This window comes from Saccostrea echinata, unplaced genomic scaffold (genome assembly GCF_033153115.1).
Source record: "Saccostrea echinata isolate AGI-Se365-2 ecotype Australia unplaced genomic scaffold, CSIRO_AGI_Sech_v1 ptg000084l, whole genome shotgun sequence".
NCBI classification, from domain to species: Eukaryota; Metazoa; Mollusca; class Bivalvia; order Ostreida; family Ostreidae; genus Saccostrea; species Saccostrea echinata.
This window is the reverse complement of record NW_026889833.1, coordinates 834,190-848,583: the sequence shown is the minus strand read 5'-3', so window position 1 is coordinate 848,583 and position 14,394 is coordinate 834,190. Positions and strand designations below refer to the sequence as shown.

The following is a 14,394-nucleotide window of genomic DNA, read 5'->3' as shown; positions in this document are numbered from 1 at the left end:
TAGAACGCGCTCTTGTGTAATAATCAACTTAGAGACATAAACCCCATATTCAGGTGATTATGGTTTAATAGATCAGTTGAAGTCTTCACATTTATCATTAAATTTAGTTGTCAGTCTGACATCAATGTTTTTTCTAGTAAAACATTTATACATGAAACAGATGTGCAAATTCTGTTGTGACTTTTTATATCGAGTTAATGGGATATATCGAATCAACGTAGGAATGAAAATGAATACTGTTAATTGAATAAACGTCATCAATATATCTGAATTCTTAATGAAGGCCACAAAAAGAGACTTTATCTTTTCGTGTAGGAGTTTTTGAATAAATACTGCTTGATAACAATACAAAAAAGGTCTGCTAATAATGAGGCATAATAAGTACCCATTGGAATTCAAACAGATTGTTGGAAGACCTGGTGTTCAAAGATTAGATAGATATTGTGAATGAGGAACTTGAGTATATTTTTAAAATCAACCTTCGAGTATGTGTGCGAAGAATGAGAATGGCTTTTAACAAAATAAGTTTGCAGAGGACCAGTGACAAGATAATAATATTTACGTGTTCCATTTTCATTGAAGAAACGGTCGTCTATGATGTCAAAAAGCCTAGAGTGAAACGGTTGTATGAAGTGTTGAAATATGGTAATTTTACTAATGCTATTGATTGTGCTAAATTTTATAAAAGATCCGCAGAGTTTTTTATAATGAAATATGGAGATAACACACAGTAATCAAGCTCAAAAGTCCATTGAAACAATACAAATCGGGAGCAGAGCAAGCATGGACCTCTAAAAGCATCAGAGGTGGGATCAGTATCAAAAGTATCCACGCATGATTAACACAACTCCTCGAATATGTTGTTGTTAAGCACTCCTGAAGTTTCTCCTTCACATCTATTAATATTTTCGTGAGGAGTAAAGAAAGAGGATTGGTAAAACCATATAAAAACTAAGGTTCTCCTCTTATATCAGTTAGATTTTTCACCGTTGAACAGTCATTATCAAAATCTACATTCTCTTACCAAAGATTTCCCTAAAATGCAGAAAATGTTTAGAAATGTTACAAGAAAGCATTTTTTCTCTACATTCTCCATTCAACAGGAATATTTTTATCTTAAGATTGCATCTAAGTTTCACTACAGCTCATTACACGTAGATATCCTTTTTGTAGGCAATGCCCTGTGACAACACATTTTTGTGTGTGTTTGTTGGTTACAAATGAATCATGTCATAATTTTACAAGTGTTATATATATATATATATATATATATATATATATATATATATATATATATATATATATATATATATATATATATATATATATATATAATCGAATTTATGTTTTAACAATCTCAAATTGATATCCGTGAACCCCCCACCCCACCCCCCAAAAAAGAAACAAACAAACACAAAATAAACTTTAAATAATGCCAATGAATATTTCGATCTGATTCACATCGATCACATGCGAACCTTTCGGTTCAAATGATGAACTGGTACAGGGTCTCTGCTTATATATCAAAATCTCTGTTTATATTTTGTAAAAAATCGACTAACCAAAGAATTTACACAATGAATTCAAATTATTCAGAATAACTTGATATACTTTCATACCTCTCGTTTTTAGAAGGCATAGACATAAAGTATATTAGGACTCGCTTAGAGACATTTATTCAAATTGAACTTAAATTTTCTAAGTGTGCTACTATATCACAAACTATTTACAAGCAAAAGGTAAATAAAACTTGAAAACTGTTGTTTTTGTGTTTTAAAATTCAAAATGTTTTAAACGGGTTAAATATGATGATAGTTTCTGGTTGCTCCGTATAAATACATGCATGCACGCAACATATTCACGCAACATATTCATCACGGGATGTAATTAAAAAAACATTCAAATGTGTAAAATGTAAACGTAATTGCAGCAACACATAGCATGTAATCTCGCTGATGATATTGTCGGTGTCAACTCATTAAGAGTTTTGAAAATTTTGAATAGATACGTAAATCATGTTCTGCTATAGATACATGTAGCATTTACAATGAAGTACCTGCTCTCTAAAATTATCGGATAGTGTCAAATACATAAACATTTTACACTTAAAATACAGACCGAATGGCATACATGATGTTTACATGGTGATTAAGATTATATCAAAGTTTAATGCGTTACACCTGTTAGGTTTCACATCTTGTCTCATTTTGTTTTGTTTTTTTTAAGTGAAGGAACATTCTCGGCACATTGACAAAAAAATTGAATTAAGGAAAAAATACTAACATCGGAACGTTACAAACTATTCTAGAAAAAAAAATAATGACGCTTTGACCTGACATCGTAAATCACGATAGCTGATTTGGGAGCTGTAATTCCTCTCAAGTTTTGTTTAGAAATCCCTGCGTTTGAAACTTGGCAAGAAAATGGTATACTTGGGGCTAAAATCTCACAAATAACTCGGTAATAGAATTAAATTTAATGTGTATGTTTCACCTGAAGGTCTCGGCAGTTTGATTTTTTACGATCTTTGACGAGCGTTTCAGCTATCCGAGGAATGCCGTGATGAGTCGGTCGGGTCTATTAACTAAAATGTAATTACAGATATTTAATACGTTATCCCGTAGATCGAAAGGGGACGCACTGTGGTCTTAATGTCACGGAGAGCAAATCCGTGGTACACAATTTGACCCTATTTCAAGAAAAAAACAAAAACAATTATTTTTATTTATTGGATTTAACTTGTTAGAGGTAAGTCATTTGAAATACGTTAAAAAGAAGAAAAAAAATTCCAAGGTTTAAAATTCAGGAAATAAAAATTAAGCAGATTATAATTTATATTATATTATTTAGAAACAAAACAAATATTGTTCTAGTGTGTATGTTTTGATTTTTCTTATGGAATTAATGAGAAAAAAATAACACACAATATAAGCTCGGATTGAAAGGGGGCTGCTAATGTAAATATTTATTGTTATCCAATTTGGAAAAAAAAAAATTTGATAATTGCTTTATATCTTGCTAAAATAAAGAGATTTTTGAAACATTTGAAAATATAATCAGACCAGAATCTCAATACGTGACAGAGAAAGCCAATAAAAAAATTGTTTCACTCCTTATAAGTACAATGTAAGTTAATTATTGCATGTTAAGAAAAGAAACTTGTAAAATGATAATGAATGATTGATAAATACTAAATTATTTATAAAAATTATCAATTATTGTCCAAATAAATTTCTGTCTAAATAAATTTCTATTTAAGATAATTAGAATGATCATCTTTATGACTGTCTTTTTCCTGTCCTGCTTTATGCATCGTCTACCCATCATTCATCAATCAAAATACATGTATAATCCAACGGACCTAACGGAAATGATTTGTTTCAGATAAACAGTAGAAACAACAAACACGTTGCTGATGTACTTTTACTTTTTAATTATCCATTGTTAAATTTTACTTGCATTTTTGCCAACTTCACATATTCCTTTAAAAAGGAAATGATGTAGAAATAGAGGTCATCATAAACGAACCTTTTTTAACTTATAACAAAAATAAACACATTCTTTGAATATTAGCGTGCGATATCTCGTACAGTTCATTCATTATTTTCATAATTACGGCTAATTAAACTATGAGCACTCTTAATTTTGTTACCCTCTGGGAAACCCTGGTGTTAAGGAATTCAATGCTTTCAACAGGAATACAAAAGGGAAGCATTTCAGTTAACAACCAGATAATATAACATAGCAAACACCCTTAATTCTTAATAAGTCGAAAACAATCTTTTCTGTATATATCGACGTGTAAACAATGTCCCTAATATCATAACATTTTCTCGAGACATAGGAACCAAATAGATACATGATAAATACAATTCTATTAACTGCGTCATTAACCTTAGATTTCAAATTCACTTGAAACTGTCGGAAAAACTTGTGTGTGGCGGAAATTTGATCCAAAGCTATTCGTTTTTTATTCGACCACCCCACGCTTATCAGCGGAGTGAACGATACACTCACTTGTCAGTTTTATTAAAGGTTTCACTGAACTTTTGTATTACAGGCAGCCATTCTTAAATTACGAGTGGACTTGAATAGTATCGGTTGTTGGCTTTATATAGATAAAAGTATTCAAATTTTGAATAATTATTTTAAAAATAATTACATATGTTCTATTTTGAAATGTATTTAAGAACTTGTATATTTCTAAACTTTAAAAAAAATTGTATATAATAATTCCATTATGAATACTGAAAATATAATAGGTTATACACAAGACACATAAAAATTGTTAACTAGATGTGTAATTGTTGACCATAGACTTGAAAATAGGATCTTAGTTCGACAGTACAAGAGGCCATCTTTCAAAAAAGTTTTGGTTGCCCTCTCCCGACCGACTGACTAAAAATGGCCCGACTCTAAACTTTTTTTATTTTACATTCCAGGACATGCTATTATTTTTTCTCTTTATTCCTCTTATTCCTCCTTTTTATTCCTCCCGTCAACAAATATATTGAACATTTTCTGAAAAAAAGATTTTCCCACCTACCTACCGAGTAGTACCGACTCGATATTTTTACCCTGAGTCTGGAGAGGGCAAACATATAATTATTATGATGGCCTGAGATTCAATTTTTGATGCCTATGCACAAAACAACATTATAAAAATGGGATAGTAAGGCCCTTAAAAAGGTTTGTCCTCTCCCAACTCATGATGAATAATTGGGTCGGTAGGTAGGTAGGTAGGTTTTTTTTTTTTTAAAGGATGACTGCACTTAACGCCTGTTTTTGGGTCTTTTTCGGTTACTTCTCTTGCTTTTATATCTAAACCTTATCTCACTTTTGTGTGTTTATGAAAGAATACTGTCAATTTGGAACCACATTTAAATCTTAAAATGATTTTAGACTGTGATACAATAAAATGATTCAATGTTTTTTGTCCTTACTGCTTTCCAAATATAGTGAATTTACACTTACCTGCCCTTGATTGAACATTAGATATGCATGAGAGGTGGAGCTAACATTGTAAGAATGGGTCTAAAATTAGACTTGATAAATAACAATGACATGTTTGAAAAAAAAGAACGTGATCACTCTTTCCAGTCTCCCTCTCCATTCTGTATGGCACAAATACACTTCTAACAAAGGTTTCAAAACGAAATTAACAATATGAGCACGTCAATGTAATTAAAGCAGATTTTATATCAATGCCAGATGACTTAACGTGTTCGAACACAGTGTCCTAGTTAACACAAAACATGCTACCTTTACAAGTCACGTGACGGAATTTAGTATTCACAAAGTTACCTGAAGTAAGAAATCACGTGGTGAATTATAATATTCAACATGTCACAATCCTTGGTTACAACACAGAGAGCGAATGTAAGAAGAAGCAGTTTTTTCTCTTTTTAATTATGAGCGCATGTTTGTCTATTAATCTCCTTTTAACACATTATTATTTATGCAAATATACAACTACTGTTAAACGTAGAACAATAGACAAACATGCGCTGACTATGTATAAAGTCAGTAAAAAAGTGGGCGTCCTCATTATCAAACGGAGATTCAAGAAATTGTGATGACCCCTGCCTTTGAAAACAGATTTGAACTTCGTAAATACACACTTTTATTAAACGTAATTACATAAAGTTGTAGATTGGATGTTGACCATTCTTGCAATGAAAAGAAAAATGCTTGTTTTGAAAGTTTACTTTGTCGCAAATTCCGCATGTCCTTAAGTGCAGTCATCCTTTAAACATTATAATGCTGGATTTTCAAATTTAATGAAATTTAATAGAATTAAAAGTTGTTGTCAGGAAGAGTGAATTCCTGTATGAATAATAAAAAAAAATATTTGTTTCCTGGAGGTTTAAAAAAGTTTGAGTGGGGCCATTTTTAGTCGGTCGAGTGAGGGCAAACAAAGATTTTTTTTTTTGAAGATGGCCAAAATGTTGTTTATTATGACATTTTTTTTTATATTTTCGTATAGGTATGGATTGGAGAAAGTCCGTGGTTCTGTTGGCGTTGTTTTGTGTTCTCCACATGGAGACGACATCATGTTGTAAATGCCCGGGTCCTGAACACCCGCAGTGGTTGTATTGCAAGTCTGATATAGGTAAAAGAGATCTAGAACATCTGACTGTGTGATAAAAATATTAAAGGGTTGATGGATTATACCATATTAATCTGTCTTAAACTTTCAAACGATCATCGCAAAAGCTTAACGTGTTTCACTCGTTGAATTTGGTAAGAGGCACTAGTACTTGCTTTTAAGGACAATAACTTTTATGACAGGAAAATACACATAACTTATTTGTGAAACCAATATTTCTAACATTAATATCAAGTAATTTTAGAAATAAGTCCTACCATTTTTCCTGTCACAGTTCTAACCACAAGCTTAGGGCATCTACCTAAACTCAATATTAGGTGAAACACGCCAGCTGAGATCGTTGAAATGGTGTAAAATGATCCTAACATTGTATTTATTAGTTAAAATAGACCATTTGTAACAATGAATCTCTGTAGCAAAATATCATAAAGGCACTTTGGTTAATTATATGACATTTAAAATTTTAATCTTGAAAAATCTGCTTTCCCGATTTTCAAGATAGCCGAACCTTCTTCAAAAGAGAAACTGAATACAAAATTGAATGATTTTTTTTATCACAAAGGACAAGATCTATAATTACATAAAGCAAGAGTTTATATAATAGTATTACATTTTAGAACAGAATACTTAGACATAAACGAAAAAAATCAGAATTCACATGTACACGTGAATAATAATAATAATAATTTAAAAAAAAAAACGTAAGAACATTCGTCTAGGCTTTTAAGAAGTGTGAGGACATCTCAGTTAATGTTACTTCGCCTTTTCATCTTTTGCCATATGGTGTCGCAACTCGACATTAAAAAGCAATACATTAGAACATGATTTTTACCTTTGCAGTAATCAAAGCCTATATAACCAACATCACTCGAGTGTATTCAAAGCAGGTACCCGGACGACCGATAGGAAATCACATCCATGTCCATATTTACCAAAAGTTCAAGGTACGTTTTCATATTTATTGTGATTAGATGCGATATATCACTGATAATGTCAACTAGTTGACACTGTTTTTTGGTATTTTTACCACCAAATCTTGTAAATTAAAACTCATAAATTACATACAAAATGCTAGAAAAGCAACATGAGAACAGAGTCTGGAAACGTTAGACGAGTTGCAGCAAATAGATCATTTTGCCAAAAAATTTACACTGTTGGAGGGCTAGTGTTTATAATAAAAATGTAAACTGTTTGCTAAATATCCATGAAAATAGAAGATATTCAAAGCTGTTATGTATTTTCAATACATGATCAACTAAGTCTCAACCTGGGTTCTGAACCTTGGACCCATGGAAAATTAATTTCACAATTTTGGTAAAGGATTAATTATTCATTGTAATTATATAATCAGTTTGCCCTCTATATGTCTTATAGGAAAGACGGTTTTGAACAATGCCATATATTTTCAGTACATAATATAACTAACATAAAACTACCCTAGGGGCTAAACAATAGTGTCAGGCAGGGGACAAGGATTTTACAATTTGTGTAAAGATCTCATTTTTCATTATAATCATGCAAACAGTCCGTCTACTATATATGTGTCCCAGAGGAAAAATTAGCAAAAATGTAATGTATTTCCAATATATGACCAATCAAGCTCCATCCTTAGGTCTGAACCATGGAACCAGGGGGCATGACTTTCATAAGTTTTGAAAAAAGGTGTAAATCTAGCTATTTTCAACTAACAGTTTTCATGCTATTGTCAGTAAAGAAAATTTCATAACTAGATATAATGTATTTTTGATAAATATCAACTTAGCCCCACCCCAGAGACTGAACGGGCCATGAATTTCAAAATTTTAGTAAAGGACTCATGGCTCATAATCATGCAAACAGTGCCAGATGTCTAGGATTTAAGATGATTTTTGAAAATTGTTGTTAACCAACCCATCAGGTGCAAGGGAGGCAGGGGTCATGCTATTCATCCTATTTGTTACCCTTGTCTCATCAATGATAATGCTATATTACCAAAATGGTTTAAAATTGGTTCTATACTTCTTGAGAAGAAGCTAAAAATGTTTTAAAAAATAACGCTCGACGACGGACGAAAACATATACATGTAGCAATAGGTCACCTGAGTAACTCAGTTTACCTAAAATATGAATATATATGAAAAATACTTAGGGATAATATTAATCATATAAAACATTTCCCTGGCTGAGTCTTCATACAAAGATTTTTGGGAATACAGGGACACTAGATTCTTTATACGTTCATACATATTGTGAACAGATGTATATTCCATTTTAAGACTCGATCGGAAATGATTAAACAAACCTATTAAAACAAAAATGTTCTTTTCTTCAATTTTCGTTTCTTTACTTCAAAAAGAAATTCTTGATCTGGATTCAAAATACTGATGAATCGAAGAAAGTTCAATTAAATTAACACAGGCATATAATTAAATAACTTGTTACTTATACATAAAATGAAACAGCTAGATAAGGCATTTATTGTATATCAGTTACAAGTAATCTATATAAAAATATTTTAATGAAAAATATGTCATGCTAATTACATGTATATACAAAGTTAGAACTGGATTACAGAAACTTTGTTTTAGTTATATCATTTGGTGTTATATTATCAAACATTTTCATGGTCATACTCATTGATCTGATCAAAATCATTAAATGTTCAATGCCTTTTTCTAATCAGGGGGAAAGAAAGTTTAAAAATATCGACCATACGAAGATATACACTCCACTTGGCTGCAACATAAGACCTCGAATAGGACGGAAGTATATCATGATGGGTAAGTTTGGAGAGAGAGAGAGAGAGAGAGAGAGAGGATCTTTAAATGCATACCAAACTTAAAGATACATTTGTTGTAACAATTTGTTTACAGTTTTTGAATCAGTTTCAAATAAAACTAGTTTTAAACAAACTAAAACATGCAATATTCTAAGGTTACACAGTTATTAATGAAACTGGACTGGAGTGCAAAACAAAACACACACAATTCTGAGATATTGCTGTAGTATAACAAAGGATCTGCTCAAACTGGAAATACATTATAAACAATGTCTATTTTCGAAAAAAGACTCGACAAGCATTTTACAACACAGGATCCGTGTCAAACATACTTGAACTGTCAACACAAATGTAAAATACATGACATCAACTGAAATTAAGAACAAAGGTAATTGACTGTTCTGTAGCAAATTTTGTTCACAAAAAGGTTGTGAAAGGCAATTAAGCATACTAAACATGACACATGAACAATGTTAGTTAAGAAACTATGGTCGATCATGAGGACACTTCACCTGTACCTTTGAATGAACTGTGGTTTCATTTTGTTATGAATTATCAAAAACTTAATGCAGATAAATGAATTCAAATATTTAAACCTATATGGCTTATTTGCCATTTTACATGTATTGGCATATATTTGAGCAAGCAAAACGCCAAATTTTACACCAGCTAAAGAAAATCTCTGTAGGGTAATCAGAAACAAAACTATAATTCAAGTCGATTTTCAGTTTATGCTCTTGGGGCCAGACTCCTTGTTTATGTGATACTAAAACCCTAACAGCACATCTCTGAATATTTTTTCCTTCAAAATCTTACATTCTGGACACAGATATCACTTTTCTTTAATTTATATAACTCTTTTCTTTTTTTTTTCTTTCTTTTTTTTTTTTACTTTTCTCCATCCTGGTTTGAAGAAACAAGAATTTATAGTTCTCATTATTTCAAGAATTGCACTGAATCACATTTTCAATTTCATACATTTATATTTCATTTTTAAAAGGGAAAAAATGCTGAAAATCAAAATACTGAACACAAAAACAACCTTCAATTTACAAAATGTTTTAAATAAAGTAAGACGATTGCATAAAAAGTATATATACAGATGTTTAATGTAGCTTTAATTCATCAGACTTAAAACCATTAAACTGCAAAGAGAGAAAGATGAATGAACATTTTCCTTTACTCTAATGTATCAAATAATTTTATCAAAAACACAGGTGTGAAAATGGCTACAATATGTCCCCTACATAAAAGTACTGAAATGTACGGGAATTTAAATAATCTAACTAGATAAAAAAAAAATGTATTTACGTCTTTCTCATTCTACACAGGTGCAGAGGCAGGTAAATGTAACTTTGTTCGCTATCTTTTTCACACAATTATATGTTTTTTCCTAAATAAACATTAGAATGAACAAACCTAGACTATTAAAAAAATATTACAGTTATGAATACGTTCATGGCACAGAAATTAAGATTAAATTTTACAAAAATGATATTGGCACCGCAACACATATCTAGTAAGAATATGTTTCATTAACATTATTGAAAGAATATTATATATATTGCATTCACCTTCATCACCGATTCTCCTCGTGCCAGAGAGTGCCTAATCAGTTCTTTTGGCTGCTGCTCTTTTTGCTGCATTCATTGACTGCATCCCTCTCCCTTTTTACTATAAGGCTCAAGTTGTTCTTGGTCGTCTACGCTTTCTTCTTCCCTCTGGTGCCCATTTTAGTGCGATGTTACAGTCACTGATTAAATCTTGTCTCAGTGTATATACAATAAACTTTCATCTTCTCCTGCTTACTTCCTTACTAATCGGTCTATATTGTGCATTGGTTAACGTTATTCACATTCAGCGCCTATTTTTTTCTGTTTCCTCCATGTAAGGTGTCATTTTTGAGAATGAGATGAGGATGACAAAGTGTAATTGGATGAAGATGACACATACCCTGAGTGACATACAACATCTTGGACTGCGTAAACTCTATAAAAGGAACTGTCGCTGCATTGTGAGTGACCATTCATATTTTGACCATTCAAGTTTTATTCAACTTCCGGAAGGAAAATTGATTGCACAAACAAATAAAGAAATATCTGTATATTAAGTCTTCTTAGATATTTTCTCCATACAAAATTTTATGGTGATAAAAACATTGCGAAGTCATTGGTCAGTATTTTGTTTGCTTTGTTGTTTCTTCTTTAGTATATCAAATTGCATTTGAAGTTTATTGAACATTACAATTTTGGTAAACGTATTAAAAAGTTCTTTTACAGTTTGCAGAAAAAGAACCCGAATTTCTTTGGTACCATAACAATGCAACTTGTAGTACAATAAGGTCACCAAAACGTGGAAAATATCAAAATGATTAAGTAAACAATTATTGATTATACAAGCTAATTTGAGAACATATTCCTTTACAGCATGTTTATATTCCATGAAGATACAACATGTATATTCACTTTACTTCTTTCAAGTGTTATTACATAATAAAACCTGACATGTTATTTCAGGCTGATATTGGAACTGACAGTCCGTATCATTTAAGCCCTAGGGATAAAGGATTTCGTGGATGCACATCAAGGAAATCCAAACTATTTGGTGTTGATTGTTATGTTAATCATGCTGTGTGTGTTTACCGTTCAAATAAGTGCCAATGGAAAGGAAAATTCCGGAAAAAGCATCGAGGAAAGTGATGCTGATATCTCTATTGCAAAAATGGAAAAAAAAAAAATCTCAGGGCAGCTTGTGCATGAAAATATGACGAATATTCGTTTTTCTTTATTATAAAGACCTTTTATTCCTTACAAGGATTGAGAGTCAGTCATCCAGGAACAGTTTCTGTTTGAAAGTAAAGATTTTGATTTTTGATGGCTGATTTTCTTTATGTTTATAAATCCAGTAATGTGAGTTTATGATTTCTGTATATACACTGTAGAATTTGTCACTTTTTACTATGGACTTGTATTTATATAAAACGCAGCCAAGGAAGAAAAATCATATCCATTTCTGTTGAATAATTACAGAAATTCTCATTTAGATATATAAAATTTGGTACAAATACAATGTACATATGTATGTAGATGTATTATAATTCCCCAGATATACAAGAAAAACCTAAATAGGCGTTTTCATGTATATTGTAGTTTTTTTTTAAATCATGAAGCTTGTGTTGTGCAATATAAAGTATAACTAAACATAATTACACAAAATATGCAAACATTCTTTAATACAGATTTGCACACATTTCCTGTATAGGAATTATAGCAGAAAACATTTAATCATTCAATGCTGAAGTATTAAATAATCAAAACTTTGTACAATGTGTGCTATGTTTTTCCATCGGAGCTACATATATGTTTATCTGAACATTGTGTCCCTGCGTAACACTAATTTAATTCCTATCAACAGTTAGGTGTTTTGAAAATATTTTGGAACAGTTAAAATTAAAAAATATATATAGATGCTGTCATAAAATTATAATACCCATACGTAAGTGTTTGCCTTTGAATTTTTTCTCCTTTGTACCTAGATAACTAATGAAGTAGCAACAGTCGTTATATTCCGTAATTTACAAAAATACATGTATACATGGCAGTGTATAAAATTGAATATAAAAGCTCTGGTAAGCATGTTGCCCATGGGCTTCTTATGTTAGTATTTCACAAATGTATTTTTAATAGAGCAAGACTAAAGGTTATCAGGCTCTCTTCTTTATAAAAAAAATTATGAACTATGTTGATTTAATTATTGTTATTAACAAAGCTTCAGTGGTACATTCATAAATTGGAAAAACGGGAAACTTTTGAATTACATGTAATTCTGAGCTCTCTTGTTTGTTTGGATCACAGTTTTTTTTTTTAAAGATAAAATCTGAAATAAAACTAGGGTACTTTAAGAGCAACTTCCTCTACAAACGTAAGGCAAGTAAATTCAAAAGTGTAACATTTTTAAGAACTTGTGTCTTTTCAAGATCTTATTAGGAGGTATAGATCATACTTTGTACATGCTTTTACTTTATATATCCATTACATATACCTCCGACTCGGCGTTAAACAGTAACAGTCAATCAATCAATCATTACATAATCAGTGAGTAAAAAATCAATATCGACTTTATTTTTCAGTCAACTTCAAATAATTTTGATTGCAGATGAGACATGTTGCCCCGAACTTTTTCTGTCATTCCGATTTAACTAAAACAGCGGTGATAATAGAATTAATTAGATTACAACAATATATATATATATATATATATATATATATATATATATATATATATATATATATATATATATATATATATATATATATATATATATATATATATATATATGTTATGGTCCCAGCAGACAATGTTTGTAACTATATTATCTTTGTAAGGCTCATTATTATAACTGTTATTTAGATGAACTTGTTTTCAATTCTACAACCGGAAATCTTAATAGTTATACTTACAGTTTACTTTCTAAGGATGTTTTCTTCAAAATTACTTCTCAATCTTTGATACTTTTAACATTCCAGTCAACAAAAGAGTTAGATATATCCTACCTATATTTCTGGGTCCAACAAGTGCTCCACCAAGCCCTTATCGTTACTCCTCGCCAAAACTATGAAGTTGAATTCTTTTCTACATTTTATTTTAGAGGTGGTATAATCAAACGTGGATTCTCAGAAACACCAAAGAACTTTTAGAAATTTTAAAATCAGAAACTTTTCAAAAGATTTTTTTTTCAAAGCATAGTTACAAGTACCCAATTTTTCCATACTTTATACAAAAATTCCACACGATAGGTTAAAAAAGGTAGCCTTAGGCAATTGTTTCTTCAATAAAAAAGGAATCGGAAATAATCATATCTTGTGGTGGTTCATCGACAAAACAACTTTGTTAAAAATCACTCTGATTCTACACACGAGTACTATGAAATTGTTATGAAAAGGATGCAGGAATTCCTCACTGACAATATTTGTGCAGTCTTTGAAGACCAGGTTTTCCAATAAGCTGTTGGAAATCGATGGGCACTAATTGTGCTCCTTCATTAGCCGACCAATTTTATATTCCTTGAAAACATAATTTATTTAAAACCTTCTAAAGGAGAAAAAGAAAACTCTTGCTGTGGCCCTCAACTCGACATTTAGATATATCGACGTCCTTTTATCAATTAGCAATATTTATGTAGTAATATTCACATATCACCTGCATTAAGTGTTTATGTCTCCGAACTTATTCGATAATCGAGAGCATGCTCCGAGTACGATCAACTTTTAAACCGAGGCAGGCTTCTGACAGATGAGTTGAAGTTACGGAGATTTCAACTACCTAGTTTAAAGTAAGCATTTCATAAATTCTATGATCGTTATAATGAACTTGTTAACAAATATATCCTATGATTGGGTCGTATTTTGACTGGCATATTTTATACCAATTGTATGTCTTTGTTTTTATACCAAATTTGACTACGGAATATTCCGTCCAACTGATCAATACATAGGGCTCAGGCAGGTGTTACCGGTCGACAGGCAAT

General features: G+C 31.0%; 1 protein-coding gene across 1 annotated transcript; it reads left to right on the top strand.

Moving 5' to 3' along the window:
• The first annotated feature begins 2,304 nt into the window (after positions 1–2,304).
• Positions 2,305–12,193, top strand: LOC133176893 (metalloproteinase inhibitor 3-like). Its single transcript, XM_061311949.1, has 6 exons — positions 2,305–2,748; positions 5,987–6,112; positions 6,950–7,053; positions 8,772–8,868; positions 10,760–10,881; positions 11,384–12,193. The coding sequence occupies exons 2-6, from the start codon at positions 5,989–5,991 to the stop codon at positions 11,564–11,566; spliced, it is 630 nt and encodes a 209-aa protein (XP_061167933.1). The 5' UTR covers positions 2,305–2,748; positions 5,987–5,988; the 3' UTR covers positions 11,567–12,193.
• The last annotated feature ends 2,201 nt before the right edge of the window (positions 12,194–14,394 follow it).

What these genes read in the sequence shown, in the direction of transcription:
- LOC133176893 (XM_061311949.1), top strand. Translation starts at nt 5,989, where the DNA reads ATGGATTGGAGAAAGTCCGTGGTTCTGTTGGCGTTGTTTTGTGTTCTC. An exon ending in ACGGAAGTATATCATGATGG is followed by an intron (nt 8,869 to 10,759) that starts GTAAGTTTGGAG and finishes CCTCCATGTAAG; the next exon opens with GTGTCATTTTTGAGAATGAG. An exon ending in AAAGGAACTGTCGCTGCATT is followed by an intron (nt 10,882 to 11,383) that starts GTGAGTGACCAT and finishes ATGTTATTTCAG; the next exon opens with GCTGATATTGGAACTGACAG.